Genomic DNA, 24,553 nt, shown 5'->3' with positions numbered 1-24,553 from the left:
CTATGTTCATCAGGGATATTGGCCTGTAAGTTTCTTTACTTGTGGCATTCCTGGTATAGTTTTGGTATCAGGGTAATGCTGGCCACCTCAAATGAGTTTGGATGGGTTCCCTCTTCTGTATATTTGGAAGAGTTTGGGAAGAATTGGTATTAATTCTTTAAATGTTTGGTAGAATTCACCAGTCAAGCCATCTGGTCCTGGTCTTTTGTTTGTTGGGAGGTTTTTTATTACTCCTTACTAGTAATCAGTCTATTAAGATTTTCTATTTCTGCATGATTCAGTCTTGATAGGTTATATGTTTCTAGGAATTTATCCATTTTCTGTGTTACAAAGTTGTTAGCATATAATTGTTCATAGTAGTCCCTTATGATACTTTTCTTTGGTTAATTTTTTGAACTTTATTATCCTCTTCCTGACCCTTCCCACTGGCAACTCTTTTGTTTGTTCTCATATGGGTTCCAGACCTGGTTAAATGTCTAATAGAGCAACTCCACCTACCCCCCACCTACTTCTTTACTCAAAGAGAAAATTCACCTGGAAACCACTAGAATATCTGTCTTTAACTTAACACTGTATTATCATTAGCCCTGAAAATATGTTATGGTACATAGCTGATGCTTACTAAACGTTGATATAATGAATATTGTTAAATGACTCCATATGAAAAACACAAAATACTATTTATTACTATCATAAATGTTTTATAAATTCCCATTTATAATTTATGATAAAAAAAATCAACAAAACACAAGGTACTACGTTCATAGTACTTGTATATATCTCTTTAGAACATTATTCAAACTGAGTTAAATATTTGTGGAATCCTTGAAACATTTCAAGAAAACATTACTTGGAATCACTGCTCTAGACCTGTTACTCTCTTAACATAGATCAATATGCAAAAATATTTAGGACTAGTTATCCTGATAGGTTTCAGTTCAACATTAATCATGTTAAAAATCACATATACAAAGGAAAGAAATTACCATATGTAAATTTGCATATATATATATTGTCATATGGTTAATTAAGCACCACATTAATCTGTATTTTTCTTAAATTCCCTAAGAGGGTATTTATGATCTCTGAGGTAAATTTTAAAGAAAATGTAAATGTACTATCACATAACAAAGGCTTTTAATAGTTCACTGTCAAAATAGTCTTGTTTCATTAAATTTTACAATGACACTAAAAAGTTCTGCAAATATCACTGTTTTGTTTTTTGGTTCAGCCATACTTTTTTTTTTTTCTGTGTTCATGATCTCTTGATGCTTGATAGCTCTCTAGTCCTCTTTCCTAGTACTAACAGAGTTCCATTAGGACTCCACTGTCACTACCAGTTCTCAGGACTTTTCCCAACTTTTTATCTAGCGTCCCAATACTTCTCTCCAGGAAACCGCTTTCTGACACAGTGTTTAGAACATGCATGTAATCCCCATCTTTTTCCTCCTTTTCTGTCTCTCAAACTTATTTTTCCTTCTTTCACTAAAATTTAATTCAGCCAAACCCTTGTCTAGATAGGCAAGAGATATGTTAGGAACAAATGTTTCCTATCTTGTACTCTTTTCTTCATTTTCTGCCTCTTATATTAAAGTCTCAATTCCCCTATTATAATATAAAATTTAACATGAAGTATATATAAGAAGTATACAAAAATGGTATAAAAGTAAACAATTTTCCAGGTAAATGCACACCAAAAGAAATCCAAGGAAATAATATAAGAAGCTAAAATTCATGGCAAAACATATTTAATGTATAAACAAACAGGATTACTTTTTTCTTAACTGTAGAAATGTAAGGAGAACTACCAGGATGAATTATAATTTGTATGGTAGACTGCTACATAAATGGCTCCCAGTGAATCATACCACCTGCTATCTGTATCCTTGTGTACTCCACTCTCACACTGACTCTAGAATTGCTTTGTTCAATGGAAGATGAGCAAATATGATGCAAGTGCAGGCTTGATAAACTCTTGTACATTAGGGCTTGCCCTCTTGTAATGTTTTTTTCTGTCATGGGAAGAAACACGGTCTAGCCTACTGGAGGAGGAAAGGCCATGCAGACCAGAGACAGTCAAGTCAATGAACCATGAAAAATTATAAAACATCCTGTTTTAAGCCACTGAGTTTTGGAGTGGTTTGTTATATGGCAATGGATAAGAGCTACACTTCGTATAGAACCTTATCATCTCTCTTTATTTATGTCTGTGGAAGACCAAATGGATAAAAGTTAAATAAAGTTATATTTAATATGAAAAAACACTTAAGGTCTCTCAGCAAACTTTAACAGTACTAGACCTGCTGTACCTGTTATATTTCTCCCTCTACCCCAGCTATTCAGTCCATTTAAAAAGTATTTACAAGAATCAACACTTTAACCATTATCCTATACATTCTATAGGTAAAGAAGTAGAAACTGTATCAGTGAACAAAGAATACATGATAAATATTTTTATTTAAACATGAATTGTACATCTTTCATATAAAAGATGAGATTCTAGCCTGTTTTTAAAAAATTAATTATACTTGCTAATACTATCTTTACATTTTTTACAGAAGCTAATTTTCTCTAAATTTGCAGCTTCATTCCATAGCTTTTATAGACTCATAATCTCGAATATATTTCCAATATCCTTTAAAAAATAAATTCATACAAGATAATTTTAACACAATAAAAACTTAACAGATTACAGCACAACTGCCCAGCCTTCCGGCTACCACTGAATACTTTTCCAGTACAGAGAAGCCAACATGTTGGAGTAATTAATTCTCTGTATTTACCTTTATTAAAAAGAGGTTTTTGGTAGTGAGAACAAATAATCTCTCATTTGTTGCTTGAAAGCCTAAAATAGGATCACTGGTTTCTAGGCTTGCTACTTGCTGCTTAGCAACCTGCCCTACTTGCCTGCCTTCCTTCCTATTGTAAAGTACAGTGGACATGGGAGTGGGCTGACGATAGATGAAAACTCGTCGAAGGCACTCGCAAAGGGCTGCGTAAGAGTAATTTGGAGCACAGGCAAAAAATTTTTTGTCTCTCTTTGATGCTTGGACGTAGCCTGCCAAGAAATATGAGACAAAAAAAAAGAGAAAAACTATATATTAAACAGAAGGGGAAAAACAGTGACTTAACATTTAATAGTTCATAAATCTTATTATAAATTGAAAGGATTAAATAAAAATATATATCATAGATACTCAACAGTGGTTAAATTCTGAGCCATTAATGACTAGCCACAATCAGTCTCTCCCAAATGGTGCAAAATTAAAGCATTAATTCCTAAGGAACAAAATAGTGTTTCATCCCTTCAAAAAAAAGCACAATATAGTTCCTATATAATTTCCATGAATAATTAAAACATTAAAAATCTAACACTAAAAACATGCCAAAATATCTTTAAATAATAGAGTACATCAATCAGAGATGTGGCATTACAGCATCTTCTTATCAAATAAGTGGGAAAATGTTTATAGGATGTATTATAAAGTTATTTTAGGAGTGTGTTATAATGCAGACCCCATCCCCAAAGGTACTAATATGCACAGTGCATTCCCATTATTTCTGTAATGTTAGTGGTATTTTTATACACAAATACCAACACTGTAACAGGATTTGTACTTCACCTCTCAGAAGAAGCAGAGCCTTGAGACCACTACAAATTCAAAGAAAATTCAAGTATCTATTTTAAAAAATTCCATTGGGATATCCCTTGAAAACTAATTAAACTTTGAAATAATCTTTTTAAAAATTATCTTTATAGTCTAAAAGAGCATTTATGTTCTGAAATAAAAACTAGAATCTTCAGATTGGGACATGATTACTGAACATTATAACATGTGAGAGAGGAAATATAACACTAATGTAAATTGAGACCTCATCAAACAATGAATGAGCAAAGGAACCACTGAGCACAGGCAGATCAATGCTGGTTTTTTAATATTAAGCCAGGGCTTGAGGAGGAAAAATTAGAAAGGACACAGACACCTATTTGAGAGCCTAGATTTAGCTCTCCAGGCTAATCTTGACGAAATAATGTATATAACATCTCAAGACTACACATCTAATGTAATGTTGATTTAACTTAAACTCAAGCATAATAGAATTCCATTATACTAGGGGATTTAGGGATACAAAAGGAATATCTGAAAATTAAGATAAAGCTTTCCCTCTTACTGAAAAAAATAGAATAAAAAATCAGGAATTTTAGTAGAACTAGAAATTATGTGGCTAAATTATTCAATCAAACTTTATTTCAGGTCACAAAAATCCATTCGAAGTCTGAATTACCAGTTTAACAGCTCATATTATTAACTATAAGGGATAATTGAAAAAAATCTCCTCTACAATTAGGGTTGTACATATACAGCAATCACAATGCATAATTTTACTTCCTGCTGGCAGTTTAAAATAACCTTTCAATAAAGCAATAGCTGTGGTCAATTCATATAAAAAATTTCTCCCACACAATACTAATGTATTATTTTATCATTAAATCAATTATTGCGTAAGTCTACAATTATGTAGCTCAAAATGTTTCAAGCTCTAGTTTTAAAACCAGTATTTTCCCTTTTATCCTACAGAATAAATTTCATTTCTGCTTATCATCATCTTCCCTAAGTGTTTTCATTATAATGGCTGTTTTTCACATAAGTTCCATGAAAGATGTCTCATAATGTGCTTTACCTTAGAGCAATTCCATGATTACCGAAGACTACTCTGAAGAAACCTGAATACAAGTTCCATGTAGGGTACTGTCAAGCCCCTTGTTCATATTCTGATATTGTATAGCTTAGTTGGAATAAGCAAATAACTGATTAGAATGATTCATGCAGTTAGATAACCACTTTGATTTCTATTCTGTGCTGATCTTCTGCACAAGCATAAAAACAAATTAGTCCTACTGCTCCAAAAGTACTAACATTCATCAACTATGTGCAAGCAACCAAATTATAGCACAAATCAATCCAAGCATACTGAGGACAGCTCAAATTTAAACAAACCCAAAAACTTAAAAAGAATTGACTAATTTTCAATATAAAGGAAAAAGTTGTCAAAGAGCTTGCTTATACCTAAAGCATTGAAAGTTGCGATATGCTCCCACATATCGTCTTGGTTGCCAGAGTGTGGTTGCCAGAGAAGGGCATCAACATCATGGCGCAGACAGAAGCAGGGCATTTCTTTAGGATCCACTATGACAGAGAAAAGGTACTGGTTGCTTCCAAGATTCACCTGAAATAAAAAGTGACAAAAAATCATTTACTCAACAACAAATTAATAATAATACGGATGACAGCTGACACACAGAACTACATGTCAACAACTGTTCTAAACTTTTTACACACCTAAAACTGATTAATAAATCTTCATAATGCTCCTGGGAGAAATGTGCTATTGTTAGGTCTGTCTTAAAGCTGAGGAAAGTGACGCACAAAGGATTTAAGTAACTTGCCCATGGTCAGCCTGGTAGTAAGTTGTGCCGCTGAGATTTGAATCCGGAGTCTATGTTCTTAACCACTACACTATAGTATTTGTCAACTGTTCGTAACTCGTTTACAACATGCTATAAAGCACCAATTTTATAGGCAGAATATTTTTTAAACCACAGAATACAAATATGAAGTTTACAAATGCTAACTTGTAATAATAACTACCAAGAACAACGATAGCTACTATGATTTATGAGCACAATCTATGTGCCAGACACGTTATAAATATTAACATCAATAACCCACAAGGCTATTATCTTCACAGATGGAAGAATATACTTGAGAGAGCTTGAGTAACTTATTCTAGGCTACACAGAAAAATCACAATGCTAGGATTCAAACGCAGATCTGTTTACAAATTATTGACTTTGTATTGTCTATTTACAATAAAATGTCAAGAATGTTCATTATGTTAATAATTTTATTGCAATATTGATGGCTAAAGGAACTCATTTTACTACAGACTCATTAGGTTGAGGCTCATAACTGGATTCCATCCATAGGAATACTTTTTTTTAATGGAAAGAGGTTGCAGTGACATTCTTCATTACAAATGCTGTTTATCAGAGTTAAAAATGCCTAAAAACCAACAAAAATCATATCAAATATAGAAAACATAAAGTATGCATAGCACTTAATAAACAATGAATTGCTTCCATGAGTTTTAGAGCAGACTGGAGAATAAAATGTTGAGTTGAAATTAAAGGTGGAGACCGGACCTGTGTTCAATAGGGAAAGCTGTGAAGTGGCTCTCCCACACAGGCTACTGGTCACAGGAGCATCCAGAGACAGAGCAACCTAATTTGTGTTGCTGCAGCAATGCCAAGGGATAGGGCTTTTGGGTGGGGCCGGTACTTGTTCTCTGCAGAAGGGGAACAGGCTGGCACACAGTGTTCACAGACTATTTCTTCTCTCCCTTTGCTCCTGATAAACACTGGCTAAGTGAGGTTTATTTTCAAAATCACTGCCAACTGACTGGCCTTTTATATTACATTTTACAGTAAGTTTTATTGTCAAATTCAGTTTTTCTGTAGTTTCAACTGTGTTCTCATTACTTTCAGTTTTATACTTTCCATTAATGCATGTTTCAGCAAATAGTTTGTGGATCTGCCCCTCAGAAAGTGGACACACTATTCCTCAAATAAGATTGGGATGCTTTAAATATACTCAAAACTAATTATCTGTAAGTTTTACAAATTATAATACACTAGTCTGATGGAACTAACTAACTGCAAATATAATTTACTGTGAGATAAAACACTCCCTTTAAATGAGATAATTTTTTCTTTATGTAGTAAGAGACTGTGTGATATTCATTTAATAAATTCTAGCCTTCCTATTCTTCATTTTAAAATCAAGTATTCCATACAGATAAATAAAAAAGATTACACCACTTAAGATGTATGATACTTATTAGGTTGGTCAGCAGCCATGTTAGGAAAATTTATAATTCCATTCAAAGGTTGCAAGCTAAGAGTAGACAAAGGAACTGCAGATAAACACTGCTTTTAAGATAACACCTAAAAATGGTTTCATCTTTCTCATGGTAGTTACTGAAACCTCTTGATAATTCTTTATACCTTTTACTACTTTTTCTTGCCTCATTGCACTAGCTAGGAGCTCCAGCATGATGCTGACTAGGAGTAATGAGGGCAAACACCCTTGCCTATTTTTTGCACAGGCTCCGGATGCGCAGGCTCAGCGGCCACGGCGCACGGGCCCAGCCGCTCCGCGGCATGTGGGATCCTCCCAGACCGGGCACGAACCCATGTCCCCTGCCATTGGCAGGCGGACTCCCAACCACTGCGCCACCAGGGAAGCCCGCCTGTTACCAATCTTAGGGGAAAGCATTCTAGTATTTTTACCATGAAATACGATGTTAACACTAGGTTTTTCAAGGAGGCAGTCACCTTCAACTCCTAGTTTGCTAAGCACTTTTATCATAAACAGATACGAAGTTTTGTCAGTTCTTTTTCTGCATCTACTAGAATGGTCAAATATTTTTCTTCTTTAGTCTGATGATACACTGAATTATGTTGATTGATACTTGAATGTTGATGAATCAGCCTTGAATTCCCTGGGTAAACACTACTTGGTCATGATGTATTATCCTTTTTACTTACTGCTGGATTTCATTTACTAATATTTTACTGAGGACTTTTGATCTATATTCATGAGGGATACTGGTGTGGTTTTTAATTTTTTTCCTGTTTTCCTTTCTGTCATGTCTTTGCTATCAGGGTAATGCTGGCCTTATAAAACAAGGTGGGAGGTATTCCTTCCTCTTCTATTTTCTGGAAGTATAGAATTGGTATTGTTTGTTCATTTGGTAGAGCACACCAGTGAAGCATCCTAGGTCTGGAGATTTGTCAGAAGGTTCCTAACAATAAATTCAGTCTCTTTAACAGATATAAGACTATTAAGGTTATCTGTTTCTTTTTCAGTGAACTGTGGTAATGCTTGTCTTTCAAGGAATTAGCTTCACTTAAATTGTCAAATATATGAAAATAGAGTTGTTTATAACATCCCATTATTACACTTTACTGTCTTTTGGACTTGTCCTGACATGTCCATTTTTATTTCTGATATGGTAATTTGTGTTCTTTTTCCTTGGTTACTCTGCCTAGAGACTTACCAATTTTGATCTTTTCATTGGTTTCATTATTTTCAGTTTCACTCATTTCTGCTCTTTGAAAGTTTCCTTCCTCCTACTTGCTTTAGACTTGGTTTGCTCTTCTTTTCCTGGTTTAAGATGGAAGCTTAAATTATAAAAATTGAGACACTTTTTCTATTGTAATATAACATGTAATGCCATAAATTTCCTTCTAAGCACTGCTTTAGCTGCATCCCACATGTGCTGTTTCATTTTCGTTCGATTCAAAATATTTCCTACTTCCTTTGTGAGTTCCACTATGACTCGTAGGTTATTCAGAAATGTATTTAATTTCCAAATACCTGTGGATTTTCCAGATTTTTCTATTATTAATTTCTAATTTAATTCTGTTATGGCCAGAGAACATTCTGTTCATGATTCTTATTCTTTTAAATTTATTGACATTTATTTTATGGCCCAGAATATGGTCTATTTTGGCAAATGTTCCATGTCCCTTCTGGGATTCCAACTAGATGTATAGTAGACCATCTGATATTGCCCCACAGCTCTTGGATGCTCTGTTTTTTTGTTTGTTTTTAATCCCACCCCACTTCCACCCTCTTAGGTTAGTAAAAATTAGCAGAACTGAAATCAGTCTTCAAGGTTACTGATTTTTTTTTCCCCTCAGATGTATTGAGTATACTGATGAGTTTGTTGAAGGCATTCTTCTCTTGTTGCTGTGGGTTTTTTTTTTTAAACTTCAAGCATTTTTAATCGACTCTTTTACAGTTTCTCTCTGCTAAAATTCTGTATTAATTTATTCACCTTTTCTACTAGAGGCTTTAACATATTAACCACAGTTATTTTAAATCCTTTGTCTGGCAGTTCCAAAATAGGGGTCATCTCTGAGTCTGGTTTGTTTCCCCTTGTTTCTTGACAGCAGGATATTTTTTACTTCTTTTTGTGTGTTTTACTTCTTTTTGTGTGTCTTGTAACCTTTGACTGAATACTGGATGTAAAAAACTGTAGAGACTGAGGTAAGCAGTATTTATGCCTGGTGATGGACACATTTCTTCTGCTAGGCCATTCGTGTGGGTGGTCATGACAGAGGGAGGTTGAGAAAGGGCTGATCTGAGCTTGAATTCTGTTGTTGCTATGGTTACCTTCAGTGCATCACCACTGCACTCTGGTGGGGACTGAGATGCTGGAGGATTTTCCCCAACTGCACTGTTCCACCCCTAACTTTAGGCCTTCACCATACATCCGCATTTCAGAGTCTCTCTATGCTCTTACTCCTTCCCTAGTGGTAGATTATTATTGCCTGTTACTTGGTGCTTCTCAGCCTTGATGATGGTGGATGGAAGGATATAGGCAGAGGGTTCTCTTGGTTCAGCTTCAGTAGTGGGCCTTGTGTCCTTGGGTTTGGGCCTTTTTAGTGATACTGCCTCATCTCCAGTGGTAGGAGAATTCTGATAATCTACCCTTGATTTCCTGCCCCTGCCCCAGGCATAGCAGTGGTGTTTTAAAGTTATTTTTATTTTCCCCCGGCTGCCGTGGGTCTTCTTCTGAGCCCTTAGGATAAGATCTAATGCTGTTCCCTCAGCAGTTTAAGGCTTTTGCTACTTAAGGAAAATAAACCAGGCAGGACTTCATTCTTCTTTCACGGCAGAAGATACTTCCCTCCTCCAATGCTGCATCACCAGGGTGGCTTTCCCCCTGTCCGGCTCCTCCCCTGCTCCCCGTCTTCCGCATCAGGCCCTGGTCAAGGTCCATAAAGAGGATCTGTAAATCCCATGGGTTCTATACTTTCTTGTTAGCCCCCACTAGGCTTTTAGCAGTTTGTTGGATTTTCCTTACCCACTTATATGGCAATCCTTTCTTCTTCCTATGTTCAGATGAACCAGCTCTCCTATCCAGTCTCTCCTTGGTGGTACCTGTTTTTCCCTTGGATTTCAAGCTAGTTGATTGCACTGTAACCTCAGATCGCTGAAAATTTTTTTTTAAGTAATGATTCTACTGATTATCCAGGCTTCTCTTGTTGTTACACTGGGAGTGACACTCTTTCCAGCTTTCCAGACCCTAGACTGAACTGGAAGTCCCCTGCTCACTGTTCACAAACTTGCCTAAAAAGCAAGCCACTTATAATGAGCAGACTGGTGATAGTTCAGTATCCACAAGAGCTTCCATATACCCAAGTAGGCAAACTGTAGGATCCCACGCCCTGGCTTCTACCAGAGTAGATAACTAACTTAAAGGCAAACATCTTTTATCCATTGATTTATGAAATGGTTAGACTGAAGTGTTTTCTTGAACAGGTGCTTCCCATAGGGGATGGTGGCTGGCCAAAAACAGTAAATCCTCTTCTTAAATGCCAAAAAGGAACAATAAACACAAACATACAGCCAATAAGAAAGAGAGGCAAAAGACATACCCAGAGAGACTACAGAAAGCAGAAATCATGAGGTAGGAAGTGAATCACAGAGGTATGAGCAGCAGAAGCAAGTAAAGAAGATGGTGATGTGATGATAATGGCGCAGCACTACAGTAGACAGCAAGGGACACTTGACTGATTCTCAGGAGACAAGGAGATTACCTTGTCATCAGAACTATGTGCTATTTTCTAAACAATGTTTCCCTTCTCTTTTAGGTCGAACTTGCAAATGCATTTGTTTACAGAATGACCTTCTATTTCTCTATGAGATCTAAAGAGATTGTTTCCACTATTTCTTATAGTCTCCACATATGTTCACACTAAATATCTGTGACTTGAGGTAATGAGAGGTCTTCTCTGCTCTTTGCAACCTTTGAAAGTCCAGATGAAAGGATTTTGTCCAAAAAAGAAAATCAGAATTAAGGTTACAAACTGAAGCAAACTAGTTTTGCTAATAAGTTAATTAACTGAATGAAAATAAAGTGCAAAAATTAAAAAGTACATTTCAAATTAAGTGCACTTTTTGTATGATGCTATAGAAACAAAAAAACTCAATATAAGGCAAAGAAAATGTTTGAAGAACAACAAAGACATATCATCATTAATTTGAAGCAGACAAAACAGGGAAATAAGATGTTATTCATTATCTGGCAATTACCTGTAAGAATCAACCTGTGAGAATCAAGAACAAGATGTTCAATTCAAAGTCTTAAAATAGAAAAATCTGCAACCTAGAATACTCTACCCAGCAACATTATCATTTAGAATAGGGGAGATAAAGAATTTCTCAGTCAAGCAAAAACCAAAAGACTAAAGCAATACTAAACCTATCCTAAAAGAAATAGTGAAAGGTCTTCTCTAAATAGAATGGAAGCAAGAAGATATAGGAAAGAGAAGCTCACAATTGGAAAGTAAATCACTTAAATAAGCCAGTATACAGATCAAAAAGAAAAAAAAAAGCTATTTGTGAAAGTGATGATAAACACAAGGGACAGCAAAAGGATAAACATAAAGATGTAAAAGAGGACATCAGAATCATAAAATGTGGGGGAGAGTAAGAAAATGTAGATTGTTTTTTTTTTTAGAATGTGTTTGAGCCTATATGACTATCAGTCTAAAGCAAGCAGCTATTGGAAGGTGTTAACATACTGGAAAAAACACGGTAATCACAAATCAATAACAATAGATTCACAAAAACCAAATAAAGGACACAAGCATAAAATAAAAGGAAATCATCAAACCACAAAAAGAACAACAAAAAGAAACAAAGAAGAAACAGAATCAACTGGAAAACAAAGTTTAAATGGCAATAAATATAGTTATCAATAATTACCCGAAATGTCAATGGACTGAATGCTCCAATCAAAAGACACTGTATGGCAGACTGGATAAATAAACAAGAGCCGTACATTGTGCTGCATACATAAGATCCACTTTAGGGCAAAGGACACACAAAGATTGAAAGTGAGGGGATGGAAAAAGATATTTCACGCAAACGGAAATGACAGGAAAGCAGGGGTTGCAATACTCGTATGAGACAAAACAGACTTTAAAACAAAGGCCATAAAAACAAAGAAGGACACTATAATGATAAAAGGATCAATACAAGAAGAGGACAGAGACCTACTAGAGCATGGACTATGTGGAGAGGGAGGGGTAGGCTGTGACGAGGTGAGAGAGTGGCTTGGACATATATACACTGCCAAGCGTAAAGTGGATAGCTAGTAGGAAGCAGCCGCATAGCACAGGGAGATCAGCAAGGTGGTTTGTGACCACCTAGAGGGGTGGGATAGGGAGGGGTGGGAGGGAGGGAGATGCAGGAGGGAAGAGAAATGGGAACGTGTATATGTATAACTGATTCACTTTGTTATAAAGCAGAAACTAACACACCATTGTAAAGCAATTATACGCCAATAAAGATGTTAAAAAAAAAAGGATTTTACACTCTTTACACTCGTCAACATATATGTACCTAATATAGGAGCACCCAAGTATATAAAACAAAAACTAACAGACATAAAGGGAGAAACTGATGGGAATACAATGATAGTAGGAGACTTTAACACCCCACTCACATCAATGGACAGATATTCTAGACAGAAAATCAAGAAGGCAAAGATATCCTAAATGATACAACAGAACAGTTAGAGTTAATTGACATTTTCAGGATTACATCCAAAAACACAGAACACACATTCTTTTCAAGTGGACATGGAACATTCTCTAAGATTGACCAAATAGGGTGCAAAACAAAATCTGGTATAAAAATTATTTCAAGCATCTTTGACAATGGCATGAAACTAGAAATCAACCATGGAAAAAGAAATGAGAAAAAGATTACATGGAGACCAAACAACATACTAAAAAACCAACGGGTCAATGAGGAAATTAAAAAATATCTGGAGACAAATGACAATGAAAACACAACCATACAAAATCTATGGGATGCAGCAAAAGCAGTTCTTAGAGCAGTTCATAGCAATACAGGCCTTTCTCAAAATACTAGGAAAATCTCAAACCGAACCTACCACCTAAAAGAAAAAGAACAAACAAAACCTAAAGTCAGTAGAAGGAAAGAAATAATAAAGATCAGAGAGGAAATAAGAGATTAAAAAACAATAGAAAAAAAATCAATAAAACCAAGAGCTGCTTCTTTGAAAGGTAAACAAAATAAGAAATGAAAAAGGAGAAATCTCAACTGATGCCGCAGAAATACAAAAAAACCATAAAAGAATACTATGAACAATTATATGCCAACAAATTCGACAACCTAGAAGAAATGGACAACTTTCTAGAAACATACAGCCCACCAAAACTGAATCAAGAAGAAACAGACAATTTGAACAGACCAATCATTAGAAGTGAAATAGAATCTGTAATTAAAAAAAATTATTTACAAACAAAAGTCTAGGACCAGATGGCTTCACAGGCGAACTCTACCAAAGATACAAAGAACTTTTACCCATCCTTCTCAAACTCTCCCAAAAGACTGAAGAGGAGGGAACACTCCCAAAGCCACTATCATTCTGATAGCAAAAGCAAAGACACCACCAAAAAAGAAAATTACAGGCTAATTTCTTTGATGAATATAGATGCAAAAATTCTCAAAAAAATACTAGCAAACCAAATCCAACAACACATAAAAAAGATCTTACACCATGACCAAGTGGGATTCATCCCAAGTTCACAAGGATGTTCAACATATGTAAGTCAATCAATGTGATATACCACATGGACAAAAGAAAAGACAAAAACCACATGATCATCTCAATAGATGTAGGGAAAGCATTTGACAAAATTCATTCAACATCCATTCATGATAAAGACTCTTACCAAAGTGGGTACAGAGGGAATATATCTCAACATAATAAAAATTATAACAAACCCACAGTCAAAATAATACTCAACAGTGAAAGCTGAAAGCATTCCACAAAAATATGGAAGACAAGGATGCCCACTCTCACCGTTTCTATTCTACATAGTATTGGAAGTTCTAGCCACAGCAGTCAGACAAGAGAAATAAAAGGTATCCAAATTGGAAGAGGGAAAATTGTCACCATATGTAGATGACATGATACTATATATAGAAAACCCTAAAGACGCCACACAAAAAATTAATAGAACTGATAAATGAATTCAGCAAGGTAGCAGGATACAAGATGAACATACAGAAATCGGTTGCATTTCTTTACACCAACAATGAAATATCAGAAAGGGAAAATAAAAGAAAAAAAAACCTTTTAAAATAGCAACCCCAAAATAAAATACTTAGGAATAAACCTCACCAAGGAGGTGAAAGACTTATATGCTGAGAACTATAAAACATTAACAAAGGAAACTGCAGATTATTCAAAGAAATAGAAAGATACCCCATGCTCTTGGATTGGAATAATTAGTATTGTTAAAATGGCCATACTACCCAAAGCAATCCAAATTACCTATGACATTTTTCACACAACTAGAACAAATAATCCTAAAATTTATATGGAACCATAAAATATCCAGAATTGCCAAAGCAATCCTGAGGAAAAAAAACAAAGCGGGAGGCATAAACCACCCCCCAGACTTCAGACAATACTACAAAGCTACAGTAATCAAAACAGTGTGATACTGGCACATAAAACAGACCTATGGATCAATGGAACAGAATAGAGAGCCCAGAAATAAACCCACATACCTATGACCAATTAATCTTCAACAAAGGAGGCAAAAATATAAAATGGGAAGAAGTCTTTTCAGCAAGTGGTGCTGGGAAAGTTCAACAGTTGCATGTAAATCAATGAAGTTATAACAAACCCTTACACCATGCACAAAAGTAAACTCTTAAAGACTTAAATATAAGACAAGGCACCATAAAACTCCTAGAAGAGATCATGGGCAAAACATTCTCTGACATAAATCATACCAATGTTTTCTTAGGTCAGACTCCCAAGGCAATAGAAATAAGAACAAAAATAAACAAATGGGACCTAATCAAACATAAGTTTTTGCACAACAAAGGATACCATAAACAAAACGAAAAGACAACCTACAGAATGGGAGAAAATATTTGCAAACAATGCAACAGACAAGCGCTTAATTTCCAAAATATACAAGCAGTTCATACAACTTGACAACAAGATAACAATCCAATTGAAAAACGGGCAGAAGACCTAAAGAGACATTTCTCCAAAGAAGAAATACGGATGGCCAATAGACACATGAAATTATGCACAACATAGCTAATTAGTTAGAGAAATGCAAATCAAAACCACAATGAGGTACCACCACATGCTTCTCAGAATGGCCATCATTAAAAAGTCTACAAATAACAAATGCTGGAGAGGGTGTGGAGAAAAGGGAACCCTCCTACACTGTTGGTGGGAATGTAAGTTGGTGCAGCCACTGTGGAAAACAGTATGGAGGTTCCTCAGGAAACTAAAGTACAATTACCATATGATCCAGCAATCCCACTCCTGGGCATATATCCAGATAAAACTGTAATTCAAAAAGATACATGCACCCCTATGTTCACAGAAGCAATATTCACAATAGCCAAGACATGCAAACAACCTACATGTCCATCAACAGATGAATGGATAAAGAAGATGTGGTATATATATACAATGGAATACTACTCAGCTAAAAGAACGAAATAGGGGCTTCCCCGGTGGCGCAGTGGTTGAGAGTCCGCCTGCTGATGCAGGGGACACGGGTTCCTGCCCCGGTCCGGGAGGATCCCACATGCCGCAAAGCGGCTGGCCCAGTGAGCCATGGCCGCTGAGCCTGCACGTCTGGAGCCTGTGCTCCACAACAGGAGAGGCCACAATAGTGAGAGGCCCACGTACCACAAAAAAAAGATAAAAAAACGAAATAATGTCATTTGCAGCAACATGGATGCATCTAGAAATTATCATATAAGCGGACAAATACCATATCACTTATATGTGGAATCAAAAAATGGCACAAATGATCCTATTTACGAAAGAGAAACAGACTCAGAGACATATAGAACAGACTTGTGGTTGCCAAGAGGGAAGGCAGGTGGGGGAGGGATGGACTGGGAGTTTGGGATTAGTAGATGCAAACTGTTACATATAGAATGGGTAAACAAGAAGGTTCTACTGTATAGCACAGGGAAAATATTCAACATCCTGGGATAAACCACAATAGAAAATAATATAAAAATATATATATAACTGATTCACTTTGTTGTACAGCAGAAATTAACACAACACTGTAAATCAACTATGCTTCAAAAAAAAAAAGAACAGATGCCAAAAATCCGACTGAGTTCACAACTTGGTAGCCAAAAGCAAAATGCGACAGCAAATAAGAAAGAAGGAAAAGGATGACTGTTTAGGGCACACACTGTCAAAGGTAAGCATAATACCCAATAGCTTATTAGCAGTGGAAAGAACAAAAACAAACCATGCAGAACCAGAGAAGAAATCTTTAAATGCAGTACACTGAGACTACTTAGCGTGGGAGTAAAGAACCCAACTTAACTTCAAATGCTTCTAATGGTTTTACTATAGACATATACAGCATTGTAATTAATATTCACTCTGATGACATTCGACAATCTATAAAATGTTACTTTCTCTTCAGAATGCTCTACATTAGATTTGGGGCAAATAATAAATTTTAGTAAGATTCCATTAAAAAAAAGCTCTAAATATAGTTTTAGCACTTAGAAGAAGTAATTTATACTAGACAATTTATTTGGAAAACTCATTCTTTGTTAATGCCAAATAAATAACCTATTGCCATACGTATCGATAATTACCTTAAATGTAAATGGACTAAATGCTCCCACTAAAAGACACAGATTGGCTGAATGGATACAAAAACAAGACCCATATATTTGCTGTCTACAAGAGACCCACTTCAGACCTAGAGACACATACAGACTGAAAGTAAGGGGATGGAAAAAGATATTACATGCAAATGGAAACCAAAAGAAAGCTGCAGTAGCAATTCTTCTATCAGACAAAATAGACTTTAAAATAAAGACTATTAGAAGAGACAAAGAAGGACACTACATAATGATCAAGAGATCGATCCAAGAAGATATAACAATTGTAAATATTTATGCACCCAACACAGGAGCACCTCAATACATAAGGCAAATACTAACAGCCATAAAAGGGGAAATCGACAGTAACACATTCATAGTAGGGGACTTTAACACACCACTTTCACCAATGGACAGATCATCCAAAATGAAAATAAATAAGGAAACACAAGCTTTAAATGATACATTAAACAAGATGGACTTAATTGAACTTTATAGGACACTCCATCCAAAAACAACAGAATACACATTTTTCTCAAGTGCTCATGGAACATTCTCCAGGAGAGATCATATTTTGGGTCACAAATCAAGCCTTGGTAAATTTAAGAAAATTGAAATTGTATCAAGTATCTTTTCCGACAACAACACCATGAGAATAGATATCAATTACAGGAAAAGATCTGTAAAAAATACAAACACATGGAGGCTAAAAGATCTGTAAAAAATACAAACACATGGAGGCTAAGAGATCTGTAAAAAATACAAACACATGGAGGCTAAACAATACACTACTTAATGACAAAGTGATCACTAAAGAAATCAAAGAGGAAATAAAAAAATACCTAGAAACAAATGACAATGGAGACACGACAACCCAAAACCTATGGGATGCAGCAAAAGCAGTTCTAAGAGGGAAGTTTATAGCAATACAAGCCCACCTTCAGAAACAAGGAAACATCTCGAATAAACAACCTAACCTTGCACCTAAAGCAATTAGAGAAAGAAGAACAAAAAAAACCCAAAGTCAGCAGAAGGAAAGAAATCATAAAAATCAGATCTGAAATAAATGAAAAAGAAATGAAGGAACCGATAGCAAAAGGAGAAGTAACAACTGACACTGCAGAAATACAAAAGATCATGAGAGATTACTACAAGCAACTCTATGCCAATAAAATGGACAACCTGGAAGGAATGGACAAATTCTTAGAAATGCACAACCTGCCAAGACTGAATCAGGACGAAATAGAAAATATGAACAGACCAATTACAAGCACTGTAATTGAAACTGTGATTAAAAATCTTCCAACACTCAAAAGCCCAGGGCCAGATGGCTTCACAGGTGAATTCTATCAAACACTTAGAGAAGAGCTAACACCTATCCTCCTCAAACTCTTCCAAAATATAGCAGAGGGAGGAACACTCCCAAATTCCTTCTACAAGGCCACCATCACCTTGATACCAAAACCAGACAAGGATGTCACAGAGAAAGAAAACTACAGGCCAATACCACTGATGAACATAGATGCAAAAATCCTCAACAAAATACTAGCAAACAGAATTCAACAGCACATTAAAAGGATCATACACCATGATCAAGTGGGGTTTATTCCAAGAATGCAAGGATTCTTCAATATATGCAAATCAATCAACGTGATAAACCATATTAACAAATTGAAGGAGAAAAACCATATGATCATCTCAATAGATGCAGAGAAAACTTTTGACAAAATGCAACACCCATTTATGATAAAAACCCTGCAGAAAGTACGCATAGGGGGAACTTTCCTCAACATAATAAAGGCCATATATGACAAACCCACAGCCAACATCATCCTCAATGGTGAAAAACAAAGCATTTCCACTAAGATCAGGAACAAGACAAGGCTGCCCACTCTCACCACTCTTATTCAATATAGTTTTGTAAGTTTTAGCCACAGCAATCAGAGAAGAAAAGGAAATAAAAGGAATCCAAATCGGAAAAGAAGTAGTAAAGCTGTCACTGTTTGCAGATGACATGATACTATACATAGATGCTACCAGAAAACTAGTAGAGTTAATCAATGAATTTCGTAAAGTTGCAGGATACAAAATTAATGCACAGAAATCTCTTGCATTCCTATACACTAATGATGAAAAATCTGAAAGTGAAATCAAGAAAACACTCCCATTTACCACATTTACCATTGCAACAAAAAGAATAAAATATCTAGGAATAAACCTACCTAAGGAGACAAAAGACCTGTATACAGAAAATTATAAGACACTGATGAAAGAAATTAAAGATGATACAAATAGATGGAGAGATATACCGTGTTCTTGGATTGGAAGAATCAACATTGTGAAAATGACTCTACAACCCAAAGCAATCTACAGATTCAATGCAATCCCTATCAAACTACCACTGGCATTTTTCACAGAACTAAAACAAAAAATTTCACAGTTTGTATGGAAACACAAAAGGCCCCGAATAGCCAAAGCAATCTTGAGAACGAAAAACGGAGCTGGAGGAATCAGGCTCCCTGACTTCAGACTATATTACAAAGCTACAGTAATCAAGACAGTATGGTACTGGCACAAAAACAGAAAGATAGATCAATGGAATAGGATAGAAAGCCCAGAGATAAACCCATGCACATATGGTCATCTTATCTTTGATAAAGGAGGCAGGAATGTACAGTGGAGAAAGGACAGCCTATTCAATAAGTGGTGCTTGGAAAACTGGACAGGTACATGTAAAAGTATGAAATTAGCTCATTCCCTAACACCATACACAAAAATAAGCTCAAAATGGATTAAAGACCTAAATGTAAGGCCAGAAATTATCAAACGCTTAGAGGAAAACATAGGCAGAACACTCTATGACATAAATCACAGCAAGATCCTTTTTGACCCACCTCCTAGAGAAATGGAAATAAAAACAAAAATAAACAAATGGGACCTAATGAAACTTCAAAGCTTTTGCACAGCAAAGAAAACCATAAACAAGACCAAAAGACAACCCTCAGAATGGGAGAAAATATTTGCAAATGAAGCAACTGACAAAGGATTAAACTGACAAAGGATTAATTTCCAAAATTTACAAGCAGCTCATGCAGCTCAATAACAAAAAAACAAACAACCCAATCCAAAAATGGGCAGAAGACCTAAATAGACATTTTTTCCAAAGAAGATATACAGACTGCCAACAAACACATGAAAGAATGCTCAACATCATTAATCATTAGAGAAATGCAAATCAAAACTACAATGAGATATCATCTCCCACCAGTCCAAACGGCCATCATCAAAAAATCTAGAAACAATAAATGCTGGAGAGGGTGTGGAGAAAAGGGAACACTCCTGCACTGCTGGTGGGAATGTGAATTGGTACAGCCACTATGGAGAACAGTATGGAGGTTCCTTAAAAAAACTAAAAATAGAACTACTATATGACCCAGCAATCCCACTACTGGGCATATATCCTGAGAAAACCATAATTCAAAAAGAGTCATGTACCAAAATGTTCACTGCAGCTCTATTTACGATAGCCCGGAGATGGAGACAACCTAAGTGCCCATCATCGGATGAATGGATAAAGAAGATGTGGCACATATATACAATGGAATATTACTCAGCCATAAAAAGAAACAAAATTGAGCTATTTGTAATGAGGTGGATGGACCTAGAGTCTGTCATACAGAGTGAAGTCAGTCAGAAAGAGAAAAACAAATACCGTATGGTAACACATATATATGGAATTTGGGGGAAAAAAATGTCATGAAGAACCTAGGGGTAAGACAGGAATAAAGACACAGACCTACTGGAGAACGGACTTGAGGATATGGGGAGGGGGAAGGGTGAGCTGTGACAAAGCGAGAGAGAGGCCTGGACATATATACACTACCAAACGTAAGGTAGATAGCTAGTGGGAAGCAGCCGCATAGCACAGGGAGACCAGCTCGGTGCTTTGTGACCGCCTGGATAGGGAGTGTGGGAGGGAGGGAGACACAAGAGGGAAGAGATATGGGAACATATGTATATGTATAACCTATTCACTTTGTTACAAAGCAGAAACTAACACACCATTGTAAAGCAATTATACCCCAATAAAGATGTTAAAAAAATAAACGATTATGTATATATTACAAAAAAAAAACCTATTGCCTTAAAAAAAACCTCCTAAATTCATAAACCCTTTGATAAATAAAATATAACCCCACATTTCTTCTATTCTCATGTTTATCTTTGAAGTACCAGTGAAGATCACAATTAGAGTAAAATATTCTCTAGAGAAAACTTTGGAACATGAATTTCAAGTAGTCGATTGTCTTTTTCTTCTCTTTGTAGAACACTTAGCAATTAAAGACTTCTGAAGATTATATGTCAAAGTGAAGACATTTAAACAACCTTTAATCACTGCTATTACCAAACTGAACTGAAAAGTAGTATTAAGAAAAAGGTTTTATCTATTCATAAATAACATGTCTGTTGGAGGTCAGATTGAAAAGTTGAAACTTTAACTCCAAATTCATATTCTGTATGTAGAATAAATTACTAAAATTTACTCTGTTCTTACTATGCATGAAGTATTGAGTTGATCTGCATCTACTACTGTATAAGGAAAAACACTCCCTGGTGTTTCTCCTTTACTCACAATACCACCACACTCAAAACATTTCTGACCCCAGATGTGTAGGTTTTCCACACATCCAGCAATTCTGACACCAGGTGGGTGTCCTACAATTAATTCAGTTCTGACACGATCTACCTGGAGATAGCATCAGATTACACAGGTTAAGGGCTCAGTCCCACAAGACTGAGTACCACTCCCCTGCTCTCCCTACCACCCCACTTCAGATGCCAATCACAAACCCCAAGTTGTCACCTGTACTTCCAACTGACTGCTATATATCAAGAATTTCAACGACTCTCCTTGGGTTCAATAATTTGCTAAAATGGCTCACAGAATTCAGGGAAATGCTTATATTTACAAGTTTACCATAAAAGCATATGATAAAGGATAACTATGAACATTCAGATGGAAGAGATGCATAGGGCAAGCTTCTGAGGAAGGGGAACAGAGCTTCCATTCCCTTGCAAGGCACGCCACCCTCCTAGTACCTCCATGTGTTCAGCAACCCAGAAGTTCTACAAACTCTGTCCTTTTGGGATTTTTATGGACATTTCATCACATAGGCATGATCATTAACTCAGTCTCCAGTCCCTCTCCCCTTCCTGGACGTTAGAGGAGGGCTGCTGCTGAAAGTTCCAATCTTGTAATCATGACTTGGTCTTTCTGGTGACCAGCCCCCATCATGAAGCTATCCAGGAGCTTACCAAGAGTACCGCCTCATTAGCATAAAGGACACGCCTATCACCCAGGAAATCCCAAGGGACTTAAGAGCTGTGTCAGGAACTGGGATCAAAGACCAAGCACCAAAATATGCTCCTGGTCTTAGTGCTCTTATCACTTAGGAAATTACAAAGTTTTTAGGACCTCTGTATCAGGAACTGGACAGAGATCAATATATACTTTTTCACAGCTACCTTACTTAATCCTATTGAATCTTCACTACCTGAGAATTCCCATTTTATGGAAGAAGAAACTCAAACTCAAGAGGTTAAGAGATTTAGGTTAAGAAGCTGATAATATGTATATATTCTGTTTGGTCAGTTAAGTTGTGTTGATTAAGTTGTACATGTGTGATATGTCTAAAATTGATGTCTGAAAACTACAGAAAAGTCTTATAAAATCCTGAGTTACATTTTTGTTTGAATATCCATTCATAAAGTTAACCATATAATTAAAGACGTCCTAATACTCACTAGAGACTGTAGCATAGGAAGATGTCAGATCTTAGCTAAGTGGTGTAAAATGAAATGGGGGGAAATGCACTTACATTTTTAAATAAAAGCCGTAGAAAGAAAATATTACTTAGAAATATGAGGAAAAAAACGCTGATTTTTTTTTCATTTTGAAAATTATCAAGTTGGCTCTTTACCTGTGTGTATCATAATTAATATCAAATTTCACTGACTATTCTAATGGAGGATATATATATACACATATAAATGTAACAGATAACAGAAACACATACCAGAAAATAGAAGGTGCCGTGAGAAAAAAAAAGAGCAAACAGGTGAGTAGATAATGGGGTTGTGGTTCCTATAGGTTAGTAAGGATGGAAGCTAACATGTGAACAGAGGTGTGAATAAAGTATGGGAACAAATGAGAAAAGGAAGAACATTTCAGGTTCAGACAATAACAAATGCAAACATCCTCAGGGAGAAGCATGTTTAGTACAAGGAATAGCATGAAGGCCAGTGTGGTTTAAGAAAAGTAAGCTGGGGAAAACATGGTAAAAAATGAGAGGCAATAAGTACTGGAGGGCAGTGATTTTTAACTATGGGTTTCAACATTGGTAGCAAAATCAATTTAGTAGATCAAGAAAAGAATTTTCTATTTTACTTCACTAACAATAGTATGGAGTAGAGTACTAAAATATGTCTTGTACAATAAGGATAGTACTGTTTTGTGAAATCTTTGCTTCAGATATGTTCATGTTATATGTGTATCCTGACCTCTCAATTTAAAATATACAAAATACAGTGAGTCATAAGGCTGCTTGTAGACCACAGTGAGGATCCTAGACATTATTCTAAATGTGACAGAAAGCCAGTAAAGGGAGGAAAGAAACGGGAATGACAAAATCTAAGCCCTTTACTTTGAACTTCACACAAAGTACTTACTAATTCAAAGGGGAAGATGATAACTTTAAAATAGGGAAATCTGGTGGACACCACGTAATCCAATTTAACACCACAATAGTATGAAAACAGTAGATGTCAACCAAGTACCTCCTAATGTGATACACTGGAAAGGAAACATCATTTATGTAATATTATTCCTGGCAAAAATGCAAAATCAGAATCTGATCTTGAGGAAATACTGGACATAGTCTATAAAAGGTAGAAAATAAAGTCAATGTCATAAGGCTGCATAATTGAATATTCCAAATTAAAGGAGACTACAGACACCACAACTCAATGCAATATGAGACATGGGATTGGACCCTGAATCAGGAAAAGAAATTGCTGTGAAGTACATTATTTGAGCAACTGGTAAAATTTGAATATGGACTCTATATATGAGATGAAAGTATTGATACATACTAACGTTAAATTTCCTGAATTATATTGTGGTTCTACAAGAAAATATCTTCATTTTTGTGAGGTACTGGGGGTAAAAGAGCATGGCATCTTCAACTTACTCCTAAATGTTTAAACAAAAAGAAATGGAGAAACAGAAAAATTTGGCAAATGTTAATATTATAGTTACTAAGATCTAAGTGAAGAATACTGTTATGGGCTGAGGTGTATCCCCTCCCAAATTCATATGTTGAAGTTCCAATCCTCAGCACCTCAGAATGTGACTATACTTGGAAAGAAGACCTTCAAAAAGGTATTTAAAATGAGGTCATTGGGGTAGGTCCTATTCCAATAGGATTGGTGTCCGAAGAGGAGATTAGGACGCAGATACACAGGTGGAAGGCTATGTGAAGACAAATACAGAAGACAGCTATCTAACAAGCCAAGGAGAGAGGCTCCAGAAGCCAACCCTGCTCAGACTTCTAGCCTTCAGAGCTGTGAGAAAATAAATTTCTGTTGTGTAGCCATCCAGTCTGTGGTACTTTGTTACGGCAAGTCCCAGAAAACTAATATAGGTACATAGTAGTTTGTTATTTTTGTAACTTTTCTGTAAATTAGAATTTTTTTGAAAACACAAA

The 24,553-nt window shown here is 35.9% G+C and overlaps 1 protein-coding gene across 3 annotated transcripts in view; it reads right to left on the bottom strand.

Annotated features, from left to right (window-relative positions):
* Positions 1-1,423: 1,423 nt before the first annotated feature.
* Positions 1,424-24,553, bottom strand: part of NUDCD1 (NudC domain containing 1) — a 96,251-nt gene continuing 73,121 nt past the window's right edge. For 2 of the 3 annotated variants that reach the window (XM_079902426.1, XM_079902427.1), the window contains 2 exons: positions 5,070-5,229; positions 1,424-3,058 (listed from right to left, as the gene is read on the bottom strand). In XM_079902426.1, the coding sequence (XP_079758552.1) occupies positions 2,766-3,058; positions 5,070-5,229 (453 nt within the window). In that variant the 3' untranslated portion in view covers positions 1,424-2,765. The remainder of the gene's footprint in view (positions 3,059-5,069; positions 5,230-24,553) is intronic. The other variant, XM_079902428.1, reaches the window with a different exon arrangement.

This window comes from Stenella coeruleoalba (genome assembly GCF_951394435.1).
Source record: "Stenella coeruleoalba genome assembly, chromosome: 17".
Taxonomy (NCBI): Eukaryota; Metazoa; Chordata; class Mammalia; order Artiodactyla; family Delphinidae; genus Stenella; species Stenella coeruleoalba.
Note: the sequence above shows the minus strand (reverse complement) of the source record. Positions and strands in the feature narration are given on the sequence as shown.